The 14,494-nt window shown below is 40.1% G+C and overlaps 1 protein-coding gene across 1 annotated transcript in view; it reads right to left on the reverse strand.

Moving 5' to 3' along the window:
* Positions 1-4,040, reverse strand: part of LOC108798750 (aquaporin-2-like) — a 20,439-nt gene extending 16,399 nt beyond the window's left edge. The window contains exon 1 of the mRNA XM_018570533.1: positions 3,633-4,040. Within this exon, the coding sequence (XP_018426035.1) occupies positions 3,633-4,001 (369 nt within the window). The 5' untranslated portion in view covers positions 4,002-4,040. The remainder of the gene's footprint in view (positions 1-3,632) is intronic.
* Positions 4,041-14,494: the final 10,454 nt, after the last annotated feature.

Raw genomic sequence — 14,494 nt, forward strand, 5'->3', positions numbered from 1 at the left:
AATATACACTGCAGACACACTTATTTATACATAAATAAGTGCTACAGGTGTATGTGTCCTCAGATGATGACATTTAAGTTTTGAATTTCTTCAGTATACATACCACAACGCTGCAGAGTTGTCAGCACCCTGGGATCTCCTGTGTGTTGGCTTGTCACTCTAGGGGGCGTGGCTATCACCCATGTGACTTCATCCCGGCAGCATCCCCTTAGTGGGCGGGGCCAGCCGTCCATTGCTGCTGTATTGGAATCCTGTGCTCTGCCCTCCAGGGAGTCTCTGCAGGCTGACGCTGCATTGCTGCTGCCGATTTGCCACCCGACTCTTCCTCTGAGCTGCGGGCACCTGTAAACAGACACAGGCTGCCCGCAGCTCAGAGGAAGATCCGGTTTCAGGCAGATGCGGCTGCCGTGGATCGCACTTACCAAGGACCTCGCAGCCGCATCTGCGAGAAAATTTAAAGTGCCGGTGTCAGCAGAGTGTCTTGTGTACGGGTGCCCGCTGGCTGGACACCCGTACACAAGACGCCAAACCCGGACTGTCCGGTTGAAAACCGGACGGGTGGCAACCCTAATATATAGGCAGCTGAAGTTATAAGCAGATCTAGACTGCTAGGTTGACAGAGGGCACCTCCCTGAAATGACTTATTTCAGGTTGGCATCCCTGCATGATGTATCTGTCTCTGTGAGTCATGCCTGTGGCTGTGAGAATCTTCAAATGCCTCATGGGATTTGTAGTTCCACAACAGCTGGAGGGCATGGACTGGTACCCCATAACAACCAATGATCCTGCAGGGCTGCCAGCATCATGGCAACCAATGACGATGCACAGCCCACACAGCAACATTGGTGTCTAACACACTGACAGCCCCACAGTTTCATAAGTTGTTTTGGTGCGCCTGCCTGTGTCCTAGCATCCAATGATTCTCTGCAGCTCAGCCATCAGTCATTCAATGACACTGTGTGTGCTGTATAACAACATCATTGGTTACTAGGACACAGGGAAAGATTTTCAGAGGGTGGGCAAACTGGCCAAATCATTCACCCATTCGGCGAACTGTGAACAGCTAGGGTTTGGTCCAGCTCGAACCTGAAACTCATCCCTACCTGGAGTACTGGATGCCCTTGACCCCGCCATGTGTTCTGGTTCACTTTTAGGACCCCTATGTCAGTGCTGTGTCTTGTAGTGACATAAAGGTGCTGGGGACAGAGGCATCCAACACACCCCGAAGAAACAAATGCTGAAGATTCTCCCAAAGTATGCAGCACTGGAATGGAGAGAACTTAGGAAGCATGGGTCACTGGAGAGGTCAGTATAATATCTCTATTGCAGGGAGTGGCTGTTTAGGAGTAAAAACAAAAAAGCCTGGAAACTCCACAATATGTGGAGTTTCCAGATGCTCTGCAACTTTTACCAAGTAGAGAAGAAGCGTGCTTTTCTTTCTTAAGTGTCTTCCAACTTGAAATGTACATTGTGTTTCACTGTTTTGTATTTCTTGCCCTGGGATACAACCCTGTGCTCTGCACACTGTAGACACCCATGTTATGCAGAAAATAGTTTGAGGTCGTATCTCAAGGCAAACAAAATAAATATGACTTCTTTAGCTTATAAAACCAGACAGAAGGACGTGGGAAAAAAAAAAGAAATTAAGAAGGAAGTGTAAAAAAAAAAAATAGGAATTTACAAGTGCAAGCCATCACTTTTATTTAATCTGACATTGGGAAGCCGTGGTTTGGTGGTTATGAATAAAACAAGAAAAGTTATTATTTCCCACAGAGTTTGGATAAGTTTAGACTTCACATTAAAGTCTAAGTAAAAGTAACAAAGTAAAATAATTTTAAGAGATACTTTATTATGATAGTGAACTTTTATTAAAAGCTATTTTGATTTTCACATCTGTCATTTGTACGATGTGCCTTATTTTTGTAATTATATTTCAGACAGATCTGTAGATTTTTCTTGTGCCAGGTATTTGCATGTCAGGAAGTGCAATTTTTTGTGTATATTTCTGATATATATATATACATATTATAATATATTAATATATGACTGAAAAAAACAACTACAGGATAAGCAACCCACATATTATACCATGTTCAACAACACTTTATGGGTCTGACTGTACACAAAGGGGTTAATGAATAAAGCTTAGCCAATGCCCTTAGCACACCCTTACTGCCACTAGATGGAGCCGAGAAGCATAGGAGATGCTCCTCTGCTACCTCTAGTGGCCATAATGTCAACTATAGCCTGGAAATAGTTGTATACATCAGACCCTAAGACTTGCACTGAGAGACAAGGAACAATGAAGCAGAGATATTTTTAGCATCATTCTGTTATACTATTAAGAATAACTGATGATACATATTAGAAGCAAATATGGTTGCGTAATTGGACATTTATAAAATAATTTACATTTTGGTCATAGTGTAATGCAGCAGGTGAAATGGAGTGAAGGCACACTCAGTTGGTTGGGTGTACCTATGTTCCACATCTTCAGGGACTCAGGGATCTTGACTTTAGACCCAAATAGTCAATTGCCAGTTGGAAGCCCCTGCTGTCCACAACTTCCTACAACACACTGAGGCCCTCTAGAAATGAATCAGTTAATAGGGAGTTTGAGGGAACAGGCCAGTACTGGACATTCTCTACAAAAGTGTTGATTTGCATACAAAAATACTTGCTTTGAACTGATTTTTTTTAAGGCACCAGGATCCCTGAGCCAGCATCTCAGCCCTGTAACTAGATACTAACCCTGGATAATGCCTATAAAAAGAGTGTGCCATCCTATTGGAGAGTAAAGCAGATTAAAGCATTGTCAGGGGAGTGCAGAATAATATATACATAGGAGTGTTACACTTTCACATTGCTTAGCATGCAAAGTGCATGTCAAGCCAAAACGTTTTTCTTAGTTTTTGATACATTTGAGAAGGGTTAGAACCTCTGTCAGTTTTCTACTGCTATCCAGGGCTCTGTTAGATAGCAGTAGAAAACTGTTACGGCAGAACAGGAAGTGGGGGGGTTAATCTCTCTAAAGGAGTCCCAGATAGCAGTAAAAACCCCACAGGTGTTCTAATCCTTTCACACCTTGTCCAAAACTAGGGGGAAAAAAAGAGTTTTGGCTTTACTTACACTTTAACATGAAAACATATCTCCGATGTTAGATCCACTTTAACATCTAAAATCCCATTAAAAAGACTAGATTCATCCAATATCTGGGCCGATACACCAAAAAGTTCCTGTGCGGGTCCCAAATCTGGGCTGATACATTTATTCCCACCTGACTCCAATTTTCCTATGATCCTGTCTAGGTTGCCCTCTCCCTTAGCACTAATGGAGTGGAGGAGGCCAGCCCCCTCTGATACATTGCCTGCCCTTTTCCTTACTGGTCCCTTCACTTTCCTTTCTTTTCTTACCTCTTCCCCCCTCCCCCCCCCCCCCCCTTTTTTTTTTTCCCCCTTCCCCCCCCCCCCCCCCCCTCCCTTTTTTTTTCTCTGCTTTTCCCATTGCCTCTATTTCAATCTTTTGCTCTCCAAGCCAAGACTTTACCCTGTTGTGGTGGCTTTCCTTCCCTGGGTAATCCATTGTACTTGCTTACAAATATACATAAATAAAGATCAATAAAATTAACTTACCCCATTTATTGATAGGTTTCCTCTAGCTTCCAAGGGAGTAAGGTCTTGAAGTATGGCTGCTCCAGAAACAGCTCCCAGCAGCTGAGCCCCAACATAAAACACTGCCCGCAGGAAGGAAATCTGAGAACCCACCATAAAAGCAAGGGTTACAGCTGGGTTAATGTGGGCACCACTCACGTGACCAAAAGTCTGAACTAAAGTACCTATACCAAGGCCAAAGGCCAAGGCAATCTGTAGCACATTTAGACTTGTCCCTGGCCAGTGTAAGGCTGACCCTAATCCAAACAAAACAAATAAAAGAGTAGCGAAGAATTCTGCAAAGACTGCCCTAGCAAATGCTACTGAACGCAGTTCCCATAACCTGATCATTTTATGGAACCAGAAAAGGTAGGTTTTTGGTCTCTATTGAAAGGGGAAAGAGAGCTACGGCTTGTCACTTATATATGGCAGCTAGATGAAGAGATTCAAAAGGAGGAGCCAGTGCATTGGTAAGGACAAACTTTTACTATACTAATGGCATTAATTTGCAGTAATTTTCTCTGACCTCTTCTGAGAGTTACATGGAGGGACGGGCTTATCAGCAATCTCAGAAACATCCATTTGCATTGGTAAAAACTTTCATAATTGCTACAAAGCCTTGATATCTCATTGTTACTTGAAGCGTAGGACCCGCAGTAATCATTTCATCTGTACTGCATTACATTTTAAATTAACCTTGTAATTTTAGCATGCTTGATCTGAAATTGCATAACCAAACTGATGAAGCTGCATTTCTTCTCAGTCATTTATAATATGAGTTCATCTCTGCATTTGACCAATCAATGATTATTGCTTAGTAGCAATGGAATTGTTTAAAGGCTGTGCATTCAGGCTGTGATTTCTACAGACGTACTCACATTATATATTGACATTCTGCTTTATACTGTAAATTAATTCACTAAGGTTTTAATTAAATTTAAAAAAAACTGCCACATATATTATACAACACCAAAGTTGATGACACTTGGGACAACTAAGGCTAGGTTAACACCTAGGCGTTTGCAGTTTTCATGCATTTTTGCACAATTTTCGTGATTTTGCTATTAACACACGTTTCTTCCTGCATAGAGATTTACAGGTGTCCAATGAGAAGCAGAAACAGCCCTGACCTAAGTTCCTGTTTCCTGTTTTTGAGGAGAATGTTCCTTACAAGACGGTGTTGCATTGTTGAGGATGCATCCCTCTACTCTGCATGCCATGGCAACTGTAGTCACAATTGTGCTGCTTCTCAGAAGGTGGAGCAAACAGAGGCGTAGAGTCTGGGTCCATCCAGTGATTGCTAGCAGGCAACAATGTGGCCAGTTTTGGGCGATGTACAATAAACTATGTGGGCATGAGGAAAAAGTGCCAGGATGCATTGTAGTTAGCCACTGACCTAAACATACAGAGGTTGATACATGCAGGGATCACAGTTGCAGGACTGTGGAAGTCAAGCCCTACGCTAGGAAAAGATGCATGCAAAAGGGAAAAAAATGCTGAAATCTTACAACAAACTCTGCAATAAACAAGGAAAACATGAAACAAGAATTGACAAGCACACATTACCTTTGGCATCTTTAATTGATGGGGAAAAACCATCCCAGACACTCTATGTTTGCATAAGCATATGCGTTCGGCTCAGCTGAGCTGTTTCGGCTGCCTTTGGCTGCAGTACGGGCTGAACCGAATGGCTCTGGCAGCCGAAGTGAGCTGAAGGATTAGCTGAAGCTACAACTATATCCTTCAGCTCAATAGTGAATAACCCTCAAAATGTTTGCATTTTGATATGCTGCGGTTTACTCAACAATAACTATTTAACCCTTTGAACACCAAAATTATGTTTACACCTTTATTTAAGCACCCAATTGGCCCCTATGTAATCATTTTTCTATAAAATACATTGAATATATTTTTATTAAGCAGAGAAATTGAAAAAAATTTGAAAAAAAGCAGGTTTTATTTAGTGAGTAATATATTTTGTATAATTAATACCAGTCTAATAAAAAAATCACTAAATTATGTTTTCCTATTTATTTTTTACATTTATTACAAAAAAAACAAATATGTGTAGGTTTTGATACAAATGTCAGTGCTGTAAAGTTGATAAAAAAAAGTGTGTACATTTTCGATTTTTAGATATCAGACTTTTTCTAGTGTAATAGCGGAAAATTACTAGCCGACCTGGGATGACATTAATGTACAGCCAGGACACTGGGAACAGTTTAAAAAAAAGATAATTGTGTCAAATTAACAACAAAAAAACTTGCAGGCTAAAAATTGTGCACACTTACTAAATAGTGAAAAACAAAGACACACAAAAATGATAAGATGGAGATGTATTAACGACCATTACCGTCCATCAATTTAGGGATAAAAATTAAAATAACATTACTAAAATCTTACTAAAGTCTTCCACCACAGTGTAATAATATGTATTGGGCCTTTATGTACATACAGTATATGTGTCCTGACCATGTATCTGTGAGTGTGAATGTATGTGTATGTGTTAGTACATGTGCGGGGAGGAAGGAATCTTTACATTTTTGTATTTATTACATTTACTTATATTTTAGTTTTTTTAAAACTTTTAAAACTTTTTTTATCTACTACTATTACAAGGGGGCTGATAAGCCCCATCTGATAGCAATCTCAAGTCCTCTTTATGGTGACATCAGCAATCTATTAGACTCTGGTTGTCTCCTTTGCTACTAGTACAGTTCAATTGATTACAAAGAACTCCGATCTGCTTGAACATCTATGCCAGGAGCTTTAAACCTGGAAGTTCTCAGTGCACTTCCAGGTTCAGTTTCAACAGCTGTGCCCTCCTGAATGCCTCCATAATGGACTTGGGCTTGAAGAGCAACAAAATAGAGGTTGGGGAGCTAGGGGAGGGGAGGGGGTGTAGTCACCCCGATCACTTCTATAAATACACTGACGCTGTTGCAAGTTGAAAGAAAACAAACCATGGCCACAATTTTGGCCATGTGTTTATTTTCCATCTTTTCAGTGTTACTTGGCAGTGAAAGGGTAATCATGTGCAGAACTGGATCAACCAGTATTCAGTACAGTAGCAGTCACTCAGAGTAGCTCCACAAAGTCTGCAGTTCGATTCTGTAGAAGGTTCTTGTTGAGGCTCTTACTGTTAGAGGGTGAAAATGGTTTGTGACTATTTCTCAATTGTGCATTGTCACTTTGTCACACAAACTTCCTGTGGAGGTTACAATTGGCGGTATAATAGTATTTAGCCTCTAGTCTTTGTTATGGAGTTAATTGTAAAGAGTTTGTTGCCAATGTTGCTGTCACCGTTAAACATTTTGTACATGAAAATCATATCCCCCCTCAATCTCCTTACTTCGGAGAGTAAGCCTTGTCTCGTAGCTCTGGTCTTTCATCCCCTTAAGTTTGGTTGCCCTCCTCTGGACTCTTTCCAGCTCAAAGACATCCTTTCTGTGGACTGGTGCCCAAAACTGGACTGCATACTTCAGGTGAGGCCGAACCAGTGATGTGTAAAGTGGCACAATTATAGACTTGTCTCTGCAATACATCCCCTTCTTAATACAGGACTGGACTCTACTTGCTTTGTTTACAGCAGCCTGGCACTGCAAGCTATTATTCAGTCTGTGGTCTACAATGACCCCCAAATCTTTTTCCATTTCTGACTTCCCTAGTGGAGTTCCCATTAATGTCTAATTCGCTTGCCTATTTGTAACCCCAAAGTGCATTACTTTACATTTATCGACATTAAACCTCATCTGCCATATAGTTACCCACTCCCCTATTTTATCCAGGTCCTCCTGTAATGCTATAATGTCTAAGTCCGTGTCTATTACCCTCCCGATTTTGGTATCATCAGCAAACACTGAGACATGGCTACTTACTCCCTCCCCTATATCATTAATAAACAGGTTGAAAAGCATGAGGCCCGGCACAGAACCCTGAGGCACACCGCTCATGACCCTAGCCCAGTCTGAAAAGGTGCCATTTATGGATACTCTCTGGACACGTTCCTGTAGCCAGTTTTCTATCCACAAACACACCATTTCATCTATGCCCATGGATCTCAGCTTGTGTAGTAAGCGTTTATGTGGTACTGTGTCAAAAGCCTTTGAAAAATCCAAATATACTACACCCACCGGCCTCCCTCCATCCAGAATTCTACTTACCCCTTTGTAAAAAGTTAGCAGATTAGTCTGGCATGAACGGTCTTTCCTAAACCCATGCTGGTTATCAGTTACTATGCCATTACCCCGAACAAATTCTACTATGTAGTCCTTTATCATTCCCTCTAACATTTTGCAAACTACAGATGTAAGACTAACTGGTCTGTAGTTCCCAGGTTGGCATCTTGACCCCTTTTTAAATATTGGTGCTACCGTAGCCTTCCGCCAGTTGCTTGGTACTCTGCGAGTCATTAAGGAGTCCTTAAAAATGAGGAATAATGGTCTTGTTATAACCTGGCTTAGTTCTTTAAGTACCTTGGGGTGCAGGTTATCTGGTCCTAATGCTTTATTTGCATTAAGTAGTTTAAGTCTATGTTGTATCCCGGTTTCCTTCAGCCACTGAGGTATATTTTGTGATGAACTATCTGCTTTCTTATGCACATTAAACCCGTCCTTTTCCTGAGTGTATACTGAGGAGAAAAAAGTATTTAGCGCCTCGGCCCTCTCCCTGTCGTTTGTGACTAACTTCCCATTTTCGTCCTTTATTGGGCCTATCTGCTCCTTTCTTACCTTTTTACTGTTTATGTATTGGTAGAATTTTTTTGGGTTCCTCTTCAGAATGAGGTTATATGTTTTTCGCACTCTATTTTAGATTCCCAAATTACCGTATTTTGCGGTCCATAAGACCGCATAGGACGCAGGGAGGTCCGGCGCGCCTTATGGAGCACTCGACAGACTGTAGCTTCTGACACAGCTTCTATGACAGAAGCTGTGACAGAAGCTGCAGTTAGTGACCGCTGAGACAGGTGGCGCTGTGATTACAGCGCCACGGTCTCAGTGATCACACAGAGCAGACGAAGAAAGTCCGTTCTTCATCTGCTCTATGGTGATCTCGATCGTCGCCGCTGCTCGGTTTTAATACGAGTGATCTCATTAGATACAGGCTTAGTTTTTGATCTTTTACCTTTGTTACCCAATGGTATACACTTGTTAATAGCCTTTTGTAATGTGTTCTTAAAACAATCCCACTTCTGGTTAGTTCTCAGTTTGTGAAATAAGTTTTCCCATTTGAGAAAGGTTTAATACATGTTAGGTACATGTTAGGTAGTGATGGTCCACTCTTGTCATCATCTAGAAACCTACCCTGAGAAAACCTATGCAGCCACCACTGGACATTCATGTAGACAGGAAATTTCTGTAAAGAGGTTGGAGAAGATCCAAAGCACTGCAATGCAAAAAGGATTAGAATGGGTAAAAACAAGATAGCGAATTGTCATTCAGTTAGGGTCTACTTTAACCACTTGCTGTCCGGAGCAATTTCTTACTATTTGCACACACATGATAAAATCAAACGTTTTGGTTAGAAAACAGCTTAAAACCACCAACAATTATACATTTTCTGAAAGCAGAGGCCATGGAGAATATACAAATGCTAGTTGCAATTTTTTATTTGCGCAAATGTTTATCAAACCAGTATTTTTAGGATAAAATGCACTAAAATGAAATTTAGTGCACAGAAACAGAATATAATACCCAATGTTTTGGTAAAATATAAAAGATGGGGTCACGCCGAATCATCGATGGCTGTTTACAATGGTACCAAGAACATGGCTGCAGCAGCAGCCATTATCTTAGTATAACCGCTTCAAGGGATCGGCCATATAAATACGGCCACCCGCTTGAAGTGGTTAAAGAGATTCACCAGACCATATATTTCAACCACAATCTTCCCATAAGATTTGAGAGACTCCTCTAAAACTTCCAGTCCTGCTAGCATAGCAGGAAGTGAAAGGAAATCTATCCAAAGTCAAGTAAATTCCCTCTAATACTGGAAAACATATCCACAAGAAAAGGATCCTTCCCTATTTTTGTACTGTTGACAACTCAGAATGTTAGATTTTCCCCCACTTTCTCTCCCAGTAACAGTCATCAACAGAAAAAAGAGATACCATTGACTCCCTCTTATGGGAACATAGCAATAAAAACCAAAGAGGGGTTCTAACCTTTCAGCACTCTATAAAAAAAAGAGTTCTGGCTGTGGAACGTGATATTTTCTAAGGAAATAATGCGTAGACTTTGTCATGAGCTCCCGGCATAATTTAGTTAGAATGCCAAGATAACACTGAAATGATACATGACCCAAATGCTACACAGGGTTTTGCTTTCTGTACAGTAAATCTTAAGTGAAGAAAACTCAGTCACCTTGACTACCTTCAAATGGGCACCAAATATATATACTAATTAAAAGCATTACATGTGATTATCCAAAAGATACTTATTAGAATAAATTGTTTTACCTTATACCACATTTGGATTGCTAAAATGAAAGTTTAGGGCACTTTCAAAAAGCTCTCTAAGCAGTAATTGGTTTTTTTTGTACATAGGGACATAATTATAATGCTATTAGGGATAACTGCCATTATCAATGTTAATTGCAAATACAATTTTGTATGTTCTGAAAACACCATTTGCCAGTGAGAAGCTGAGCAGATGCTATGATCTGCACCTACGCAAAAAGGCAGGTCAGTGTTGCAAGCGGGTATGAGGTTCAGGTTTGGTGCTACCAAAGGTTTAAGGTGAATCATGCGGGTTTGGAATTTGCATTTCCACCAAATAAATGTGAAAATTCGGCTGGCCAAATTCTTTGTAATCATAATGTGCTGTGTGGCCTTTGAACTATGGCCAGCAAGCTTAGAAGGGTAAATAGGGGGGCTTATGGATAAGCCAGCTCCCTCACTAAAAAGGGGGGGCACAGAGCAGCCATAGGGATGGTCCATTCAAAGCTGCTGTTGCGGAAGCAAACTGCATAGAGAGTGACTAGTGTCAGTAAGAAGACTATACTTTAATTATGATTGTTAGCTCTTTGGGCAATCAACCCTGTTGTTGCCTTTTTGTGTTCTTTTTTGGGAGCTTTTTGTCTTTTATATTATTCACCCGTTGGTATTAGATTACTGGTTCCCTTTAGCTGCTGTCCTGTCCAGAGCAAATATTTTCTTTTGCTGCAAGACTTCTGTTTGGGATGGGGAGGGGGGGGGGTATTTTGGGGTTTAAATTCATTTTAGAGTGTGTACTTTCTATGAGAACTTTATTTTAGGTTAAACTGCTTTTTTTGCATCAAGGATTACCTTAAATAAGTGGGCTTTTGTTTCAGGGAGTATTATTTGGGGTTTTTCAATAATTTGGGGGATATAGTGTTTTTTTTACTGTGTTGATAGGGTCTTTATTTAAATTTGGGGTGCTTAAAGTGCAGCATTCACTTACAGTGTGCACCTAAACCACCTCATAGTATATAATTATATACTCGTACTCGTACTCGCCCAAATGCTCCGATGCCTAGCATGAGTACTTCTGGTATCAGGAAGCCGGGCAGCGCGTCATTACACGCTGCCCGGTTTCACGATTGACCATACTCGGTACCAAAATACCGGTATCAGTGCATCCCTAATATAGATATATATATATAATTTGTATGGTTTGTTTTTGTTTTTGTTTTTGTTTTTTTACATTTTACTTTTTTATGGTGTGTGGATTGACAAGATCCAAAACCTCTATGCAGCTTTCCAGCAGCATATCCTCTCTAATATTCTATTGGGCAGAAATGAATTCTCAAATACAGGAAAAGGTACTCAGGTGTTCACTTTATTGTATTGTATAGGTCCAATTATATTATCTCTGTGAACTATTACAGCAGGTCTTTTTGTTTTACAGAAAAGCCCTGTTTGCGTCAACAGAATTTTACCAAAGCCTATAATTTTCACTCCTAACTATCCACAGTCAAATAAACAGATTGAGAGAACTTTCAAATATTTCATCTCAAAGGCAAAACTACATGGAGGAAATCCATACATTGCTTTGCTGTAGTACATAAATACACCCACCAATTTCAACAACATTGCTCCACTCTGACTATGGCAAGCCAGCAGCTTGGGTCAGTCTGCCTGCCCAACAGACAAAAATAATGGATTAAAGGGACCCTATCATGTGACAATCATGGAGGCTGTCATGGCTGAACATTCCTTTTAAGATTGCTAATTCTGAGTAGCTGACCTGAAACAAGTATAAAGATAAGGAATTTGAACACTTATTTACAGCATGCTTTTTGTGGGCAAGTGACTCAAAAGTACTTAAGTCAGACACAGCCAGGCAACTAATATTTTCTTTGCCATGCCAGCTATGGAAGCCCCCCATACCTCCCTCATGACAGTGTTACTTTAAGCAACAAGTGCAAGATAAGCATTATAATACAACTTAAAGGCCAATAAATGCTTTACAACAGAGAGATCAGATTTTAATGCAAAACCATGGAGGAACATGGCTGCCACCATTATAAAGGGGCTAAAGCCTTGTTTCCTGTTAGAAGTTCAGCAATACACTTTTGATGCAGCGAGCATGTGTCCTGACTCTTTCCAGATACCAGGAACAGACATATTCAATTTAAAGAACAACTCTGGGCATGTAACAAATTAACCCTTGCAGTGGGGATATCCCACAACCAGAGCAGGCGGGGGAGAAGTGAGCTGCCACTGCTGCGGGATTAGAGGAGTGTATCTTCTTTATTTTAGACCCTAGACCAAAGCCGCCCTTTAACCCTTGCGGTGCAAGGGTTAATTTTTTTATATCCCTGGAGTTCTTTTTTTTAAATTTTACAACCAAATTAGCCGTATCCCATTTTCCATTGCATCATGTCATCTTATCCATCTATATCATAACAAAACTGTGTTTAAAATGTCCTTCAACAGACAAAAGGTGATCTCTTTAATCCTGGCAATATTTCTTACCAATTGTTCTTGAGGACAACATTTCACCAACTGCTTTTATTTATCCCTCCCTTTTTAAATGAACATCCTCTTTACTGATTTGACATGTCAGAAATATTTAATTTCACTGCTCAGACACTTTATATTGTATGTTCAGAGGCTAAACACAAGCCAAGTACACTTTTCCGATTGTGTCGTCATGTCTGTCTCTTTTGCCCATCACTGACTGTCATCAACAATCTTCAGGACGGCACCAGAGGTGAGGGAAGATGTGTATTAAGCGCTGGATCATTTCAGAGAACATAGAAGCTTTATGAGTAAGCAGTCAATTAATCAAAGGACGGGGAACCTGTCCAGATCATAAAAAGAATTCCCAGAACATCCAGCAATTGAAGAGGTTATTTAACTGCACACATTTCTCTGGGCTCAATAAATTTGCTATCATGTCTTGGTGTGCTCAGTAGAAGATTTCATTAGCAGATAATATTCCCTAAGTGTAAAGTTATCTTATTAGTAAAATAATTTGTCATACAATATGGTAAAACAGTTCTGATTCTAGAAAGGTTTATAATATAAATGGAATTTTATGGTTATAAATGTGTCCATTAAAAAATATATATTTTATGATACATATTCCTTATCACAGATACGAATATATAGGGAATTTTGGGTAGCGACAGACTTTTTCTAGTCATGGTGCCCTTTAAAATTATGCAAAAGTTTGAGGCAACCCAGTCTAAAATGTGTTAGATTTTAAGGGGGACACCATGCAAACATACACAAAAAGTGGATTTCCCCCTTCAAATCGAGATTTCCCCCTTCACCTTAGAGTCACCCTTTGCATCAGCAGCTCCCCTTTTACACCAGAAGTTCTACTTTCATATCAGACCCCCCCGCCCCCTCTTTTACATCAGAGATCTATTTTTGCATCAGGAGCCCACTTCACATCACAGTCCGGTGACATCACAGAATTACGGTTTGTTATAGACCAAATAAGATACAGATCTTATTAACCTTCTGCACTTTGTAAATTAGGTATGTTTGGTGTCTAAATAATTGGTATCTTCTTATATATCAATAGGAGTTATAGGATATAAATTAGTTGATGAATTGACAGTCGGTATGTATAAAAAGAGATGTATAAAACTTCAGTATTAGGTCAAAAATCAGACCTATAAACAGTGTTTTGCTAACTGTTGATGACAGAGCCCTTCACGATCGAGTCTCATTAGGTGTCTTTTATGGACTCTGACGGGTGGAAGTTTAAGATACTTCTGCATTCTATCTAACTTTTTCTGCTGTTTGTCAAAGGTATCTTATCGGTAAGCGCTAAAAGAACTAAGCTTTGACAGATACCTGATCGCTTGTATGGATCGGGTATCTCACAGTGATAGATGTGTGGTATTTACCGCACTCACTATCACTGTTTGACAGCTGGTACACAGCGGGATTAGAAAATCCCGCTGTGTATCAGCTTTTTGCTACATTTTTAAGCAAAGAATCAGCAGAATCAGTATGTCAGGATCAGTTTCACTAAGGTTATTATTGGCTGTTCCTAAGTTTCCCACTAACATGTCACAATAACTGCTTGATATAATTGACAAAAAAAGTGTAAAAAAATAAATAGTGTAAAGTGTATAAAAATAAAGTGTAAAAATTTAACCAGGTTTATCTTTAGAATTTTCCACATTTTGCTATAATTATTATGTTCTCACAAGCTTCCCAGGACCTGCTGCACAGAAACAACCCTGCAGCATATTGCTTCTTCACAATGGGGATAGTTCATTTATGATTAAATTCATGTTTTACGCAAAACAAGGTGCGGTTTGAGGTCCAAAAAGTCATCATGCCATAGTTCCTTCTTCCAGCTGACATCAGAGCACTGGCGAGCAATTGCGACCGGGCCCTGGCGTTCCACCACTTGGGG

The sequence above is a fragment of the Nanorana parkeri genome, unplaced genomic scaffold (genome assembly GCF_000935625.1).
Source record: "Nanorana parkeri isolate BGI_ZX_2015 unplaced genomic scaffold, ASM93562v1 scaffold1551, whole genome shotgun sequence".
NCBI classification, from domain to species: Eukaryota; Metazoa; Chordata; class Amphibia; order Anura; family Dicroglossidae; genus Nanorana; species Nanorana parkeri.